This window comes from Pogoniulus pusillus, chromosome 27 (assembly GCF_015220805.1).
Source record: "Pogoniulus pusillus isolate bPogPus1 chromosome 27, bPogPus1.pri, whole genome shotgun sequence".
Lineage (NCBI taxonomy): Eukaryota > Metazoa > Chordata > Aves > Piciformes > Lybiidae > Pogoniulus > Pogoniulus pusillus.
Genome location: NC_087290.1, coordinates 19,449,096 through 19,466,378, shown reverse-complemented (window position 1 = coordinate 19,466,378; position 17,283 = coordinate 19,449,096). Strand labels below are relative to the sequence as shown.

Here is a 17,283-nt window from a genome sequence, read left to right as displayed (position 1 = left end):
TCTGGATCTTTCCATCCCATACTGGGGAGAAGCCAGTGTGTGCTGCCAGGGAAATCTGCTGTCACAAAACACATTGCCCCTTTGGTGCTGGCACAGGTGGGAGAGCATGCAGACCCCAAGGATGGGCAGGGAACCACATCAACCCTGTGTCCCACCAGCTTTGGTTAAGGGAGGTTCTTCTGCCCCTGTGCTCAGCACTGCGCAGTCCACCCCTTGAGTGCTGTGTCCAGCTCTGGGCTCCTCCATTCCAGAGAGATGTTGAGGTGCTGGAAGGTGTCCAGAGCAGGGCAGCAAGGCTGGGGAGGGGCCTGGAGCAGAGCCCTGTGAGGAGAGGCTGAGGGAGCTGGGGGTGTGCAGCCTGCAGCAGAGGAGGCTCAGGGCAGAGCTCATTGCTGTCTGCAGCTCCCTGAAGTGAGGCTGTAGCCAGGTGGGGTTGGGCTCTGCTGCCAGGCAGCCAGCAACAGAACAAGGGGACAGAGCCTCAAGCTGTGCCAGGGCAGGCTCAGGCTGGATGTGAGGAGGAAGTTGTTGTCAGAGAGAGTGATTGGCATTGGAATGGGCTGCCCAGGGAGGTGGTGGAGTGGCTGTGCCTGGAGGTGTTGCAGCCAAGCCTGGCTGGGGCACTTAGTGCCATGGTCTGGTTGGCTGGGCAGGGCTGGGTGCTAGGCTGGGCCGGAGGAGCTCGGAGGTCTCTCCCCCCTGCTTGGGTCCATGAGCGCAGGCCTGGTGAGCACCTGCCGAGGCGGCCCCGGGTCAGTGATTTCGGAGCTTCTGCTCAAGCTCTCTCCCAGCTCTGCACTCCGTTAGCTTTGCACGGTGCCCAGCAGAGTGCTCAAAGCGCATTCTTTGTGCTGAACACCTGCCGGTCTGGTACCGCCGCCCCGGCCCGGGAGTCACAGCAGCCCTCCTCCGCCACGGCTCCCTCTCACGGCAGGCAGAGCACAGCCTGAGCACAGAGGGCACAGAGGGCACAGAGGGCGCAGCCGCCGCCCGCCGCCGCCCCGGCCCCGCTCGGCACACACCGCAGCCCTCGCCGCCGCTCCCGGCGTGCCCCGCGCCCCGCTTCCGCTTCCGGCCGCTCCCGGCGTGCCCCGCGCCCCGGTTCCGCTTCCGGCCGGTCCCGCAGGAGGGCATGGCGGAGCTGCCCGCGGGCGCTGAGGCCAGGACGAAGGCAAGAGAGAAACAGAGGAACAAAAAGAAAGCGACGCCAGGTGGGGGCGGGAGAAAGGAAGGGTCTGCGCGGGGCCGGCAGTCCCCAGCCGTGCCCTGGTCCCGCCCGGGCCGCGGGGCTCTGGCGCCGGTTAGAACAGCCTGGGGCTAGCGTCGTGGCCGCGGGGCGGGCCGAGGCGGCAGTGCGGTGCGAGGGGCGCAGCGCCGGTCCCGTCCCGGCAGCACAGCAGCTGCTCGCCGCTTGCCCGCGTCTCTTCTGGCGGCAGCGTCCCGCGGGCTCCGTCTCCTGTGGCGTTTGGGATTTTAGTGGCCTAGAGCAGTAACCTCCCTGAGCTCGGGAGCGACGGGAAGGGCACGGCTGAGGCGCCAGACTGCCGCTGCTTTCACTGACTGTGCCTGGCAGCGCTGCCGTGCGGCAGCAATGTGCCCTGCTGGCCAGGAGACCGGTGGGGTCCTAGGGTGCTGCAAGCCGAGTATGTCCAGCAGATGCAGGGAGGTTCTCCTCCCCCCACTCTGCCCTGGGGAGACCTCAGCTTGAGCACTGCCTGCAGGTTTGGGCTCCCCAGTTGAAGAGGGACAGGGATCTGCTGGAGAGGGTCCAATGGAGGGCTGTGAGGATGATGAGGGGACTGGAGCACTGCCTGGTGAGGAGAGGCTGAAGGGCCTGGGGCTGCTTAGTCTGGAGAAGAGAAGACTGAGAGGGGATTCCTAAGTGGGGGCTGGGGGTCAGGAGGGGGGGACAGGCTCTGCTCACTGCTCCCTGGGATAGGACAAGCAGCAATGGATGGAAGCTGCAGCACAGGAGGTTCCAGCTCAACCCAAGGGGGAACTTCTTGAGTGTAAGGGTCCCAGAGCCTGGCACAGGCTGCCCAGAGAGGTTGTGGAGTCTCCTTCTCTGGAGCCTTTCCAGGATGTGTTCCTGTGTGCCCTGAGCTGGATTGTGTGGTCCTGCTGTGGCAGGGGTTGGGGTGGATGGTCTCTGTGTGTCCCTTCCAAGCCCTGACACCCTGTGAGCCTGTGGTTCAATGCAGAAGAGATGTAACAGCCACTGGTGAAAGAAGGAAAATAAATGCTGCTTTTTTTGTTGCCCCTAACAGTTGATGAGTCTGAGCTTCTCACTGTGCCAGATGGATGGAAAGAGCCACCCTTCACCAGAGAAGATAATCCCAAAGGGCTGCTGGAGGAAAGCAGCTTTGCCACTCTGTTTCCCAAGTACCGAGAGGCATACCTGAAGGAGTGCTGGCCGCTGGTCCAGAGGGCCTTGGCTGAACACGTATGGATGCCTCCTAACCATGTGCTCTGCTTTGCCTTTTGGCAGGTGCAGCTCCTTCTGTAGCTGACACAGAGGGTGCAGGCTGCCTTTCTGATCTGCATTTCTGCCTGGTTCTGTCCTGCTGGCACTGGTGTTGCTTGGTATTGCACCAAAACCACTGCAGCCTGTGGAGCCAGAGTTGAAGCCCTTTACAGGTGCTGCCAGCAGAGCTCTGCAGCAGCTGGTGTCTGGTGCTCCAGACAGTGACAGCTGTGTTGTGCCTGAGTTCAGAAGGATGAGGGAGGTTGCATTTTGGGCCTTGTGACACCTCTGTTCAGCCTTCTTTCTGTGTGTCTGTCTGTGAATTTCCTTTAGCTGAAAGTCATTAAGGAGCTGTGGAGCATGGTTCTGCATTCAGTGTGTAGTGTGCTCTCTCTCCTTGCTGCCCAAGCACAGCTGCAGGCTGGGTGGGGAATGGCTGAGAGCAGCCCTGAGGAACAGGCCCTGGGGGTCTGGGCTGATGCAAAGCTCCACAGGAGCCTGTAGGGTGAGTGCAGCCCAGACACAACCCTGTGCTGGGTGCAGCAAGAGCAGTGTGGGCACAGGGCAAGGGAGGGGATTCTGCCCCTTGGCTCTGCTCTCCTCAGACTCCACCTGCAGTCCTGGGTGCAGTTCTGCAGCCCCCAGCACAAGCAGGACATGGAAGTGTTGGAGCCAGTGCAGAGGAGGCCACCAAGATGCTGAGAGGGCTGCAGCAGCTCTGCTGTGAGCACAGGCTGAGAGAGTTGGGGCTGTGCAGCCTGGAGAGGAGAAGGCTTGGAGGAGACCTTGGAGTGGCCTTGCAGGATGTGAAGGGGGCTGCAGGAGGGCTGGGGAGGGACTATTGACAAGGTCTGGTAATGGCAGGACAAGGGGTAATGGGTTTGAAGTGTCAGAGGGGAGATTGAAAGTGGATGTTAGGAAGAAGTTTGCAGTGAGGGTGGTGAGACACTGGCACAGGTTGCCCAGGGAGGCTGTGGCTGCTCCCTCCCTGGAGGTGTTCAAGGCCAGATTGGATGAGTCCTTGGTCAACCTGTTCTAGTGGGAGGTGTCCCTGCCTATGGCAGGGGCTTGGGACTGGCTGAGCTGTGAGGTCCCTTCCAAGCTAAACCATGCTGTGATCTATGAACTCTCCTTTCAGAGCCTGATTGAGTCTCTCTTTCCCAATGCTGCAGTATGTGACCGCAGCGCTGGATCTGATTGAGGGAAGCATGACTGTCACTACTACGAAGAAGACTTTTGACCCCTATGCAATCATCAGGGCCAGGGATTTGATAAAACTTCTGGCAAGGAGTGTTCCATTTGAACAGGTCTGTACTAAATCCTGCACTGCAGGAGGGCTGGGGAGGGACTATGGACAGGGTCTTGTAGTGACAGGATGAAGAGGAATGGGTTTGAACTGGCAGAGGGGAGACTGAAACTGGATGTTAGGAAGAAGTTGTTTGCAGTGAGGGTGGTGAGACACTGGCACAGGTTGCCCAGGGAGGTTGTGGAGCACAGAATCACTGAATGTGATCAAAGATGATCTGAAAGCCAGGGCAGCATAAACTGCAGTGTTGGCTTGACTCTTCTGTGCAACACTTCTGTGCTCAGATGCCGTTGCCTGCTCTGCGTCTCTCTGTAGGCAGTTCGTATCCTCCAAGATGACGTCGCCTGTGACATCATTAAAATAGGCTCTCTGGTGAGGAAGAAAGAGACTTTTATCAAAAGAAGAGGACGACTTCTTGGGCCAAAGGGGTCTACTCTGAAGGTATTTCCAGTCGGTGCAGTGAACAGACATTTCAGACCCAAAGGGTGTCCAGTTTGCACTTACTTCCCTTCTTCCCCTTCTTTTCTTGTGTAGGCCCTGGAGCTGTTAACAAACTGTTACATCATGGTGCAAGGCAACACTGTTTCAGCTCTGGGACCCTTCAGTGGGCTAAAAGAGGTAAGGGAAGGCAGGTGAGCCACCATTTGTGTAGCATACTTCTGTCCCCAGCTCCAGGGCAGATGAGAGCAGACGCCTGGCAACCACAAGAGCACCCCAGTGCCGTCCTAGCGGTGTGTTAGTAAGCCACACTGATGAGAATCTTCATAGTTTAGCATCTTAACTGCTATGTTTTGTTTATACTCTGAGATCTTTCTATCTTGGAAGTAAGAGTGAAGCAAGTCTTGGACCTGTGGAGCTGATGATCTGCAACCTTAAAGAACATCTAACGTGTGTTTGTAGCCATGCAGGAGGAGAATGCTTCTCAAAAGCAGGTTTCTCATGCCACCTGAAAATCCCTGGCAACACAGAGACTGAGTATGAGGGGCACTCTGGAGCATATCAGACACAGGACACTGTTAGGGATACTTCTGAAGTGCTGTGCCTCCAGTTACTTGTGGATGTTAGCCTGTTAAGCCTGCCTATGCCAGGGAGCACAGCAGGGAGAGGAAGCAAGACAGCATCCCTGGTGTACAGTTAACTAGAACGGGAACTACCTGCTGAGGCTTCTCTTCTTTTTCCTTGGGTACAGGTCAGAAAAGTTGTGCTGGACACGATGAAGAACATACATCCCATATATAACATTAAGGTCAGTGTGGTCCACTGTGCCTCTGTGTTTAGGAGGTATTGATTTTCTCTCAGGAGAGCTGTATGCTAATCCTTTATGTTTCTCTGAGAGCTCTGCCATCTGCTTTTAAACAAAGCCAGCTGCCTGACTGCCCTCCCTCACTCCACCAGGCTGTATTGCCACAGTAGCGTTAACACTGAGAACATCAGAGGCAAAGGCTGTAAAAACTTTCCTCTCTCTGGCTGGCTGCTTGATACCTGCTCCCTTGAACCGAGGCACCTTCTCCAGTGCATTCGGAGGTGTCTCTTTCTGGTTCTGCTGTTGCTAATTGTGCCCCTCTGCTCTCACTGAACTGAAGGCTGCAGGCTCAGGCTGCCTGTGCCCCTCTGCTCTCACTGAACTGAGGGCTGCAGGCCCAGATGTGGTGCATGCACTGCAAGAAGCAGTAGAACTTGTGGTGTGGAGCTCTTGGCTACTACTGTAACACTGTGTTCTTCCAATCTCTGTGAAGACTTTGATGATCAAAAGAGAATTGTCCAAAGACCCCGAGCTGCGGTGCCAGAGCTGGGAGCGGTTCCTGCCCAGGTTCAAGCGGAAGAACCTGAAGAAGCGCAAGGAGCCCAAGAAGAAGAAGGCCAAGAAGGAGTACACTCCCTTCCCCCCGCCGCAGCCCGACAGCCAGGTCAGCTTGGCCTTCCTGGGGCCTGCAGGAGTCTGGCTCTGCCTGCTGCCAGGAGGCTGTGGGGTTCTGGTTGCTGGTGCTGTCCGACTGGCCCGTGGGTGTCTGACGCTGTTGCTCTCCCCCAGGTCGATAAGGAGCTGGCCAGTGGGGAGTACTTCCTGAAGGAGAGGCAGAGGAAGCGGAAGCGCATGGAGGAGATAAAGGTACCTTTGTTCTGGCCCACTGCTGGGCTAGAGAGCTTCTGACTGCTGACACACCTGAGTCCTGGGTGCAGTTCTGCAGCCCCCAGCACAAGCAGGACATGGAAATGTTGGAGCCAGCCCAGAGGAGGCCACCAAGATGCTGAGAGGGCTGCAGCAGCTCTGCTCTGAGCACAGGCTGAGAGAGTTTGGGCTCTGCAGCCTGGAGAGGAGAAGGCTTCCAGGAGACCTTGGAGTAGCCTTGCAGTATCTGGAGGAGGCTGCAGGAGGGCTGGGGAAGGACTATTGACAGGGTCTGGTAATGACAGGACAATGAGGAATGGGTTTGAAGTGGCAGAGAGGAGACTGAAACTGGATGTTAGGAAGAAGTTCTTTACAGTGAGGGTGGTGAGACACTGGCACAGGTCACCCAGGGAGGCTGTGGAGCACAGAAGCACTGAATGGGATCTTCATCTTTGATCCCATTCTGTGATTCTGTGCTCCACAACCTCCCTGGAGGTGTTCAAGGCCAGGTTGGATGAGGCCTTGAGTGACCTGTTCTAGTGGGAGGTGTCCCTGCCTGTGGGGGCACCTGTGCTGAGCTTTGAGGTCCCTTCCAGCCTAAACCATTCTGAGATTCTATGACTTGGAATTCATTGGGTTTTCTGTCCTGTTTGCCCTGCTCCACTGATGCTTGACCTTTTTGTTGGCAACTTCAGGCAAAGCAAGCAGATGCAGTCAAGAAAAGGCAAGAAGAACGAAATAAAGCTTTTATCCCACCCAAGGAAAAGCCAGCTGTGAAAACAAAGAAAGGTAACCATTATGTTTTGTCCTGGTCTAAAACCTGCTGAGTGGTTTTGCAGAGCTGTAGGAAATCTGAAGGGTCATGCAGAAATATCCTTCTGGTTTGTGGACCTAGAGGTTAGGGACATGGTTTAGTGCTGACCCTGCAGCAGTGGGTTAAAGGTTGGACTGGATGTTCTTTGAGTTCTCTTCCCACCAGCTATATCCTGTGATCCTGTTTGGTCTGTGCATGGAGTTGTCTGGGACAGCAGGAAGATGATGCAGGCTATAGCTGGGCAATGTTCTGTAGAAGGCCTTCCCCATGGGGACAGAGGGTGGCCTCAGCTGCTGCTTCTGCCCATGCTTTGGCTGTTGGTCTTGCAGCCAAAGCTGCCAGAACCACAGCTTTGCAGCTCACAGAAAGCAAGCCAAGAGCAGTACTTGCTTGAACACTGAACAGCACCAGTAGAGGTGGAGGCAAGGCAGGATAAGTGGCTTTGCTGAGAGCTGGAGCAAGCCCACACTGTGTGCAGAGGAACACCTTGGCTCTTACACACCAGAGAAACAGGTCTTCAGCTTGCTCATCCGTCAGATGTTGCATATTCGCTCTGTGTATCAGAGGTGCTGTGTGTGTTTTGCCCTAGCTGTGCCACCTACCTGTTGTGGCACTGCACATTAGACAGTTCCTTCTGAGCTGAGGAGTTCACTGTTGCCAGAGCAGCACATTTCCAGTGCTGCTGTGGGCTGTGCTGGGGCCAGAGGGGCATTGCTGGGGCTGGAGGGCTGTGCTTTTCTAGCTGCTCTGTGTTTGACCTGAAACCTTTCAGTCCTCTAGAAGTAACTGACAGCATTGATTTGTGTGCAGAGAAGAACTGAGATCCAAAGAAGATGCTGGTGCCTACTGTTAGGTGTAGGAATGAGCTGTGTGAGATAGGAGAGTTAGATCCAAACTCTTGCCTCAGGAATGTGCACAGAGACAAAACAAACCATCACCTAGATGAACATAAGAGTTGGTTATTCATATTGCTCACTATGAAGTGTTGAGCTTAGACACTCTGGCACTCCCTGTGGGAGGTTTTTATAGAGGTCTTCATGTAGGGGGCAAAGATCTGTATCACGTTCCCCCAGCCCACCATTCTCCATCCTGTTTCTGACAGCAACCATTAATGGATGGCCAAAGAGAGAGTATGAGGATGGGACAGGCATGTTTGGCATCTTACCACCTTGGTTAACTTCAGAAAGACAGCATGCCCTGGGTTCTGCATCTGGGGAGCAATACCCCATGTGTCAGCACAGGCTGGGGGCTGACCTGCTGGAATCACCAGCCATGAGGCCTGGGAGTGTGTGAGAGTTAGTTCTGGGGGAGCACTCCTGTGGGCTGAGCAGTGAGTGAGGATGGGTTCCCTGGGTGCAGCGTTTGGCATCTGTGTTGAGATGCAGCTGTGCAGGATGTGACTTGTTGGCATTCTGCTTGTGCATGACGCTGGCTTCAAGATAAAGGACGCTTGAAATGGGCTGTAAACTATTAGTGACCACAAAATGAGTCCTGATCAGTGCCATGAGACGGTTCACTGTCCTATACATGAAGTCCTCTTGGAGACTGTTAAAGCTCAGAGGCAGTGAGATCCATGTCTGATGTCTCTTTGTTTTTTATGATGTAGCCTCCACTGAGAAGAAAATTGATGTTGAAGCCATCAAGGTAAAGGTAAAAAATGCAAAGAAGAAGAAGTTGGGAGCACTTCCTGTGGAAGAGGTCAAGCTAAAAATGGCAGCAGATGAAAAGAAGAAGAAAAAGAAGTAACTCAGCTCCTGTGGTGCTCCTACCTTAATGAACATTGTCACACTTGGAAGATTAGAGCCGCGTTGCTGTCAGTGTAACCTGGGCAAGAAGAGACTGGGCAGAAGGATCATTCTCTTTCATAAATATGGGTTCCTTAGTAGACTAAAGCAGCTGAGCAGAATTTCCAAGGCTGGTGAGGAAAATGCAGTGTGGTGGTGTTTGAATGAGTGAGAGAGTGTGTTGGGATGACATCCACCCACCCGTGGAGAGGCTTCTGAAGAGAAGCATTTGGGAGTGTGACACAGGATGTCGAGACGCGAGGGCCAGAGAACCCCATGGGATTTTAAGGCAATTCTGCTGTGAAAGCCTGGCAGATAGACACAGCCTCAGCTAGCAACAGGGCAGGATCTACTGCTGCATTGTGCTCCTGTTCCTCTAAACGCTGATGCTTTGTGTGCTTTGGTGTCAATAAACTATTTTGATACATTGTTTTCAAATTCCTAAATTCACAGAATCATAGAATGGGTTGGGTTGGAAGGCACCTCCAAAGTTCATCCAGTCCAGCCTCCCCTGCACTCAGCAGGGACATCCTCCACTAGATCAGGTTGCCCACAGCCCTGTCCAGCCTCACCTTCAATATCTGCAGGGATGAGGCCCAAACCACCTCCCTAGGCAACCTGTTCCAGTGTTCCAGCAGCCTAATGTGCAGAACATCTTCTAACACCCAATCTCAGTCTGCTCTGCTCTGGTTTGAATCCATTGCACTCGTCCTGTCCCTGCAGCCCTTTGCCAACAGTCTCTCTGCTTCCTTCCTGTAGCCCCTTCAGGTACTGGCAGGCTTGTCTGAGCCATGGTGATTAAGTTTGTGTTGCCACAGGAAACGTGCCCTGAGTCATTTTTTAGCAGCGCTGCACAGGGAATCAGGACGCTGAACAGCAAGGGCGCAGCACAGCTCTGCTGCCTTTGGCTTTGTTTCCTTCTGGCTGTAATGGCAGTGGGCAAGCTCCTTTCCTGTCACAGCACCACAGCCTCACAGAATTAACTAGGCTGGAAAAGACCTCTAGGATCATCCAGTCCAACCTATCACCTAACCCTTCCAATTAACTAAGTGCCTCATCCAACCTCCTTTTAAACACCTCCAGGCACAGTGACTCCACCACCTCCCTGGGCAGCCCATTCCAGTGCCAATTACTCTCTCTGCCAGGAACTTCCTCCTAACATCCAGCGTAGACCTCCCCTGGCACAGCTTGAGACTCTGTCCCCTTTTTCTGTTGCTGCTTGCCTGGCAGCAGAGCCCAACCCCCCCGGCTACAGTCTCCCTTCAGGGAGTTATAGACAGCAATGAGCTCTGCCCTGAGCCTCCTCTTCTGCAGGCTGCACACCCCCAGCTCCCTCAGCCTCTCCTCACAGGGCTGTGCTCCAGGCCCCTCCCCAGCCTTGCTGCCCTTCTCTGGACACATTCAAGCAACCTGCTTAATTCTGTGACTCTGTGATTCTCCTCCTTGACACTCCATTTAATCCTTGCTGTGTAAACTTTCCCTGGCTATGGAGGACAAAGCTCAGCTCAGGAGAAGCTCACAAGAGCACAAATGACAGCAGAATCTTCACAGGAGTCTGATACACATAGGCTCAAGAACAGGATTTATTCCTGCTACTGCTAAGCAGTCGGACACAGAGTTCAGCTGCCATCATCTGGAGCATAGGATGTTGGGATGACTGCGGTGTGATGGAAATGAGTTGCTGCCTCCTCTGGGTGCAGTGTGCCACTTCAGACAGGCCTTTGTGCCACCCCTGGATTGCAGGGGCTGTTGGCATAGGTGGGCACATGGAGCCTGTGTGGTCCCGCTGGCAGTGCATCCTGGAGCTGGAGCGAGGAGGCTGGGTCAGACACACGAGTGTGCTGCAGCTGCTGCCAGTGCATTCCACTAACTGCATGCAGAGCCACTCGTGTCCAGCCTGGAGCGGGGAAAAAGCCTTTTCCATGCTGATCAGCATCACGAGGACGCTGGAGAGATGCCCAAGTGCCTTCTGCATGTCAGGGGCAGGCTCAAGAGCAGCACCACGACTCAGCACTACTCATAGAAAAAGGTGTGTGGAAAGCGCTGCTGCACCAAAACAACAGCACCAGCACTCAGCACCACCAGCAGGGGCCTCAGGATGGTAACAGCCAGACAGTAGCGGTCACAGGAGGGACCTGGCTGCTCCGCGGGCGGCCTGGGGGGACGCGGCCGTGGTGGCTGGGGCTGTGCACCCCAGCTTGGGTACCAGGAGCCATAATCTGAACAACAGAGAAGAAAGCAGTGTCAAGAGCCATCGGACCTGGTCACACTCGGAGGAAAGCAAGTCAGAGCAGTTTGATACATACTGATCAGCTTCTCGTGTTCTGTGCTTCCTGTGAGGAGAACAGAAGGGAAAGTGAATGTCAGTACCACTCTTCACCTCCTGAAATCCAGAGCTGACTGCACTGATGGTGCCAGGCAGTGCCTGAGACACCTTGCAAAGGGGAAGCAGGCCAACAAAAGCAGGCTTCCAGCTGGCACAGGGCTTAAAACTCTTACTGAAAGGAAAGAGAAGCTGAAGCAGCAGCAGCTGCATTAGGAAACAATTGTGTCAGGGGGAGAAGGAAACAGCAAAGACCCCAAACGTTTGTTATTTGTTCAGAATGGAGACAAAATCCACACGGAAGCAGTTACAGACAGATACAGCTACTGATTTCACCACAGAAAGCTGTGGTGCAGCTGCAGGACTGCTTTCCTGCACCCTACCTGAGCTGCCCTAGAGGACAAGATGGTAGCATGAAACTAACACTTTTAACAGTGCTCTTCCTCCTCTCCCTCCCCCTTGTCTCTGAGATGCTTCTAGTTTTCCTGTGATGCCTCAGTCTGAGACTTCAAGATGAGTCAGCCAGGGTATCACAGAGGGAAATGAGAGTACCAAATGCTTCATTGATTCTACAGTCGAAGCCATCTCGATGCTGGCTAGCAGAGATCATCCCCGTTCCACCTCTGCATAACACTCATAGCTGGTTATGTTGTTACATGGTTTTGTTTAGTTAAGAGTCCATTTCTGAATGGCTTGGAACTGGATGTAATGAGCTAAAGGTTCACAGCTTCAAAGTGCTTTAGAAACATAAGGTTCCAGTGCTGTGCTCCAGAGCAGTGTGGAAGGCAGAAATCCCTGGGCCTTCTGGTGCAGCCTTAGTGCCAGCTCAGAGCTGCAGCTGCCTGGAGACTGTGACAAGAGGCTCCACACAAGCCAAACAGCAGAAGGCAAATATGCTCTGTCTGCTAAGAAAGAACCAGAGCAGGAGTGTTTGCTGGGGCTAGAGTTTCAGACTTGACTCCCTGATCAGATAGGAAGTGACAAGGGCCCTAACTGATACTTCCTCACAAACTCACCTCTGAGCTTCCAGAGCAAACCGGGCAAGTGAGGTCCTTCTCACAGCTCTCACCAGGCTGTCTGCTGGTGTGCAGGTCCTCTGTGCACTTAATGCAAACTGCCCTGCTCTATTTACCCTGACATCCACACCTGCCTCCTTTCCAGGCAGGTTTCTTAGCTGATCCCTTTGGTCTTACCACAGAGCTTGTCCACACACTTCTCATCGCTGCAGGCACTGCAGGGCTGTCCTGCTTTGTATGGCTGTCTTGGGTAGTTCCCCCTGGAAAGCAGAACAGCATTTTGTTAGCTCAGTCACACAAAAAGCAGTTTGAACAGGGCCTTTCAGCAGACTGTCAGAATAATTTATCATGGAAAAAGCTGTTGGGGGTGGAGGCAGAAATCCTGTTGTAAAGACAAATAATCACTGCAGTCACTGGAGGTTCTTTTGGATCCAAGCCCTGGGTGAGCCACAGGGTGACTGGTGCCAACTGAAGTCAATGAGCCCTCAGGGGCACTCCTGTGTTATTCAGGTGAGCACACAAGGATCTGCCTCCAGGCTCTCCTTCCCCACCTGTATTCTAAAAGCTAATCTGCAGGGGGGCTAAGCCCAGCGATGGCAATCCAAGAGGCACACCACTGGACCCTGCTCCCCTTATTTCTTCAGGTAAAATCTCTTGTGTGCAGGCTGTATGGGGCCATGGGAAGACCTCATCTTTCTCAAGTGTCAAGCTTGCACTTGCCCTGCTTCTCCTTCACAGACTGAAGTCTGAGCAGATTTTATCCTGCTCTCTGGGTCCCTCTGAGCGCTCTCAGCTACCTCCTGCTCGCCGGCCTTCTGAGGAACAGCTCTGCTGCAGCCTCAGCTCTGTCCAGCAGCCCCTGCGCTCAGCGGCACGGGGAGGTGTTGCCTGGGCTGGTGACATGTGGATGCAGCTGCTGGAACTTGCTGTGATTGCTGCCCCCATTGCTGCCCCCTGCCAGCACTCCGCCACAGGCCACCACCGAGAGCCAAATGCCACAAGAGACTCACGCTGGTCCATAGTCACAGACGAAATGTGCCGCTCCCAGGAGGCCCGGGAAACCCTCCACCGTGTGGCAGAAGTGAACTGCGCAGCCAACTTTGTAGCTCTCTGCCCAAACCACCTGAAGGGCAAAGGGGAATCTGTAATGCAGCTGTTCACAGACTGGAAAAGCAACAGCATGAAGGGAGGGGAAGGGGAGGGTGCTGTGGAAGTTTCCAACAGCCCAGAAAGGAGCAGCGCTGACAACCCGGAGGGCAGCTGAGATGTATTGGCATTTATTATCTGGCCTCTGTGCAAACACGGAGGTGTCAGAGGATAATCCCTTCCCAGCAGTACTGAGAATAGGCCTTGGACATCCTTGGAGCTCAGAATACTCCCAGTCTCATGCAGCGATGAACTGGGGGGTGAAAGCCCCTGCTGGAGTTCCTGTTCCACAACCGCACCTGGACTCTCTGTTAGACAGACAACAGCATCACAAACACATCACTGCGTCCTGAGCTCACCTGGGTGTAGTGCCCACACATGCCAGTGCACCTGTTGGTGTTGAAATCATAGCTTCTCACTTCATTAAACCAGTCCCTGAGAGCTTCATCCACAGAGAAGGTGCTGGCTGTCCCAGTCCAGATGTTCTCTCCCACAGGGGTGAAGGTGGGGTGCACCTTCCCTGGTGTTTTAAGGTAGATGTTGTGCTCAAACTTGCACTTCTCTGCCCATGCTTTGGCAGTCTTAGCTAAAGCAGCATCCCAGGACTGCAGAAAGGAAGAAGACATAACACAACCTGCACTGCAGTGACTTAGCTGCATCACAGCAGTTTTAAACAGAGGCCTGTAAAGATTCTCTTCCCCTTTCCCACCCTTCAGGCTCAGTTCCATTTCTTTCTCTGACTTGACACTTCTACTCCCATAGTAATTTCCCCCCCCCTCTTTCTCCCTTGGATATTGTAGGACACACAGTACCTATCCAGTGTCCTGTGCTATGTGACTGACTACAACATTTAGAGATGATTGCAGTCTTTAGGGAGGAGGCTGAAGCCTGAGAGGAGGTAACTGAGTGCAATCTCAAGCCATAGAGGGACTTCAGGGAGTTTGTGTCTAGGAGCTGTTGGCTGTCGAGGGATTTGCACTTAGCAGTTATCTTTAGAACTCTGTTCTGCTGGCCAGGCACGGAGATGAGTCAGAGCTCCTCCCTTCTTCACCTCCTTCTGCCTCAGCTCTTTTACCTCCTCAGCCTGTGGCCAAGGGAAAATAAAAGGGTAGCTCACACCTGCTGGTCTGAGGAGGAACCATTTCCATCCTAAAGGCACATGGGCTAAGCTGAGAAGCCAGTCTGGGAGAGCAGTAGAAAGATTCCACACCACTGAGTGTGCAGGCAATGAAGTGGCAGCTAAAAGTTGGTGCAAAGAAATGTTAGTTAAGGGATGTAAGAACGTAAAAACAACACAGTTTTGATTCTGTGTTCAAAATGAGAGGTTTGGAGGTGGCTGCTTCCACCTGGAAATCAATTACTTGCTCCTTCCAATATCAAGACCAGAGACCATCACATGAGGCTAGGAGTTCACAGAGCCCAAACTAACACAGGAGATATCTTCGCAGGTCTTGTGCACACAACAAACATTTGCATGAGCTGAAGGCTGAAAAGAAACTCATACAAGAAAAAATCCATGACAAAGTTTTAAACACAATGCAACAGCTCAAGAGGCTTCTGCATGTTTCTCCTACTGTTATTCCAGGCATGCTGGACCTTTGGTCTGGGAGCTGAGATGGCTTCTGTGTGCCACTAAACCCCCACTAAACACTGGGGGGGTTAAATATTGCAAGTAATTTAAACCACGAGCAGCCTGAATTCTAGCTCCTTCCTGTGAACCTCCTTACACAGAAATGATTCACACCAAATGTGGTTACGAGTTTCACTTCCTTTCCAGCACTGCTGCAGGGCCTAGAGAAACGACATGAACTGGCGAAGCTACCTCCTCCAGCTGTCTGCTCACCTGTTTCCTTACGTGTGACACTGAACCAGCAGAGACCTGCCCACAGCCTGCTCCAATATCCATCTGATTTATGGGAAGCTCTGCTCTACAGCTAGATAGAGTCATAGAATGAGCCAGGTTGGAAGAGAGCTCCAAGCTCAGCCAGCCCAACCTAGCATCCAGCCCTGCCCAACCAAGCAGACCATGGCACTAAGTGCCCCAGCCAGGCTTGGCTTCCACACCTCCAGGGACAGAGACTCCACCACCTCCCTGGGCAGCCCATTCCAATGCCAATCATTCTTGACATAGAAAAACTTCCTAACATCCAGCTTAGACCTCCCTTGGCACAGCTTGAGGCTGTGTCCCCTCATTCTGTCCCTGGGTACCTGGCAGCAGAGCCCAACCCCACCAGGCTACAGCCTCCCTTCAGGCAGCTGCAGACAGCAATGAGCTCTGCCCTGAGCCTCCTCTGCTGCAGGCTGCACCCCCCCAGCACAGGGCTGTGCTCCAGGCCTCTCCCCAGCCTTGCTGCCCTTCTCTGGACACCTTCCAGCACCTCAACATCTCTCTTGAACTGAGGAGCCCAGTATTCCTGCTCTTAAGATCCTGCTACAGCAAAGAAAGGTCAGGCCTGGATCTCCTGGCTATTCCCTTTCCTCAACACGTGCTCTAGATGGAAAGAAACATGGGGAGATGATAGATGCTCAGCAAATCCTGCTGGGCAGGTTGGCTTTTCAGGAGCTTTGGAATACCAAGCAGCTCCCTGTATGAAACTTGGCCATGGAGCAGATTACTGTTTCTCTGAGAAAGAGATAAAGCAAGTGCTGAGAACCTCACACTGCTTTCTTCTCTGGCTGAAGAGCAATCCACCCCTGAGCAAGGAATTCCCTGCACATTACTGAAGCTGAGCAGTACCATCAAAAGTCCTTTCTGTCTCCTGTGAGGAGCAGGATCTGCAATGCAGATGTCATGGCCAGAAAGGGAAAGAAAAAGCACAAAGCAAAGGCAGACTCAAGACAGGCTCAGCCAGCACCACAGCAGCATCACTCCCCAGGCAGCCCTCGAGGGCCTCCTTACCATGAGCAGCATGTTGCTGGCTGGGGGCGTCACCCTGGAGCGAAAGCTGTTGTGAGCCCTCACACAGTCTGCAACGAAGTTGGCATCCTCTACGTCGGGCAGGGGATACTGTGCATGAGCCTGGCAGCCAGCAGAGACAACTGCCACCAGCAGCACAGCCAAGCCACCTGTGCTCCTCATCACCCTACAGTACTTGCACTTGGGCTCCTTCTGGAGCTGCTCAAGAAAAAGTCTCTCAGGTATAAAGGACACCTGGAGAAGCTCTTCAGAGCTTGTCCTCTGGGCGTGGGAGCACTTCAAAGTGTCAGAGCCACAGGAAGTGGAATTGCTTCATGAGGCTCAGCTCCATCTGACATCACAGCTGTCTAGCAAAGGGTGACCTGTCAAACAGGCGCTGCCCTGCGTGCTGGCAAGGCTGCTTCAGTCCTCCTCTGAGCGTGCTTCCTTCTGGGTGGCTGCCAAACTGCTCTGTGCTTGCAGGGCTTATCTGGAGAGACGCTGCAGAAGAGCTCCCCTGAGCTCTATGCCACCCACAGAATTGTAGCTCTGACAGTGCAGCTGACAGAGCAGTTAGTCTCACCTCTGTGCCTGGCAAGATCATGGGGCAGATCCTCTTGGAGGCTCTGCTAAGGCAAGTGGCAAACAAAGCAAAGGTGATTGGTGGTACCCAGCAACGGCTACACCAAGGGCAGATCATGCCTGACACATTTAGTGGCTTTTGATGATGAAGTCACAGAAACAGTGGACAAAGGGCAACTGACATCTACCTGGACCTGAGTAAGGCATTTGACTCTGTCCCACATGGCATCCTGGTCACCAAGCTGGAAAAACACAGGCTGGATGGGTGGAGCTCTGCAGTATAGGGAACTGGCTGCATGGTGGCACCCAGGGCACAATGTCCACCTGGAGACCAGCGCCACGTGCTCCCTCAGGGGTCAGTGCTGGCACCAGTGCTGTGTGACATCTGTGTCAGGGCCATGGGCAGAGCAATCAGTGCACCCTCAGCACGTCTGCAGATGGCACCAAGCTGTGTGTCACAGTCGACTTGCTAGAGGGCAGGGATCCATCCAGATGGACCTGGACAGGCTGCAGAGCTGTGCCCAGGCCAACCTCATGGCATTCAACATGTATCCCATACCATAAACTTCACCCTCAGTAAGGTTGCTGAGGGTAGGGAACTGCCCGCTTGGGCTTCTGCTCTGGCAAAGTCCTGTCTGCTTTGCCTCATTCCCTCTCTCTCCTAGGGAGAGGTGCAAGTCTAGACAGTATTTTCTCTGAGACTTCTGCTGCTTTTGCATAATCTATGGAATGACAGATTTAGATAATCAACTGGAATGTTTTAGACTTAAATTGTCAATCACAAGCACTGAAAGAAAGCATAAGACAAGCAATTCCTAAAGTTTAACTCAGAAGCTTCCTGC

General features: G+C 53.7%; 2 protein-coding genes and 1 long non-coding RNA gene across 4 annotated transcripts in view; 1 reads left to right on the top strand and 2 right to left on the bottom strand.

Moving 5' to 3' along the window:
• The window catches only part of LOC135187685 (uncharacterized), a 60,842-nt gene that overhangs the window by 13,883 nt on the left and 29,676 nt on the right, over nucleotides 1-17,283 (bottom strand). The window lies entirely within an intron of this gene.
• KRR1 (KRR1 small subunit processome component homolog) lies at nucleotides 1,065-8,916 on the top strand. The gene is made up of 10 exons (XM_064166301.1): nucleotides 1,065-1,211; nucleotides 2,268-2,443; nucleotides 3,637-3,771; nucleotides 4,086-4,211; nucleotides 4,305-4,388; nucleotides 4,960-5,016; nucleotides 5,507-5,677; nucleotides 5,803-5,880; nucleotides 6,576-6,669; nucleotides 8,301-8,916. The coding sequence occupies exons 1-10, from the start codon at nucleotides 1,133-1,135 to the stop codon at nucleotides 8,438-8,440; spliced, it is 1,140 nt and encodes a 379-aa protein (XP_064022371.1). The 5' UTR covers nucleotides 1,065-1,132; the 3' UTR covers nucleotides 8,441-8,916.
• Nucleotides 10,020-16,042, bottom strand: GLIPR1 (GLI pathogenesis related 1). Its single transcript, XM_064166419.1, has 6 exons — nucleotides 15,863-16,042; nucleotides 13,323-13,568; nucleotides 12,828-12,940; nucleotides 11,995-12,077; nucleotides 10,785-10,811; nucleotides 10,020-10,697 (listed from the first exon to the last, which is right to left on the bottom strand). The coding sequence occupies exons 1-6, from the start codon at nucleotides 16,040-16,042 to the stop codon at nucleotides 10,492-10,494; spliced, it is 855 nt and encodes a 284-aa protein (XP_064022489.1). The 3' UTR covers nucleotides 10,020-10,491.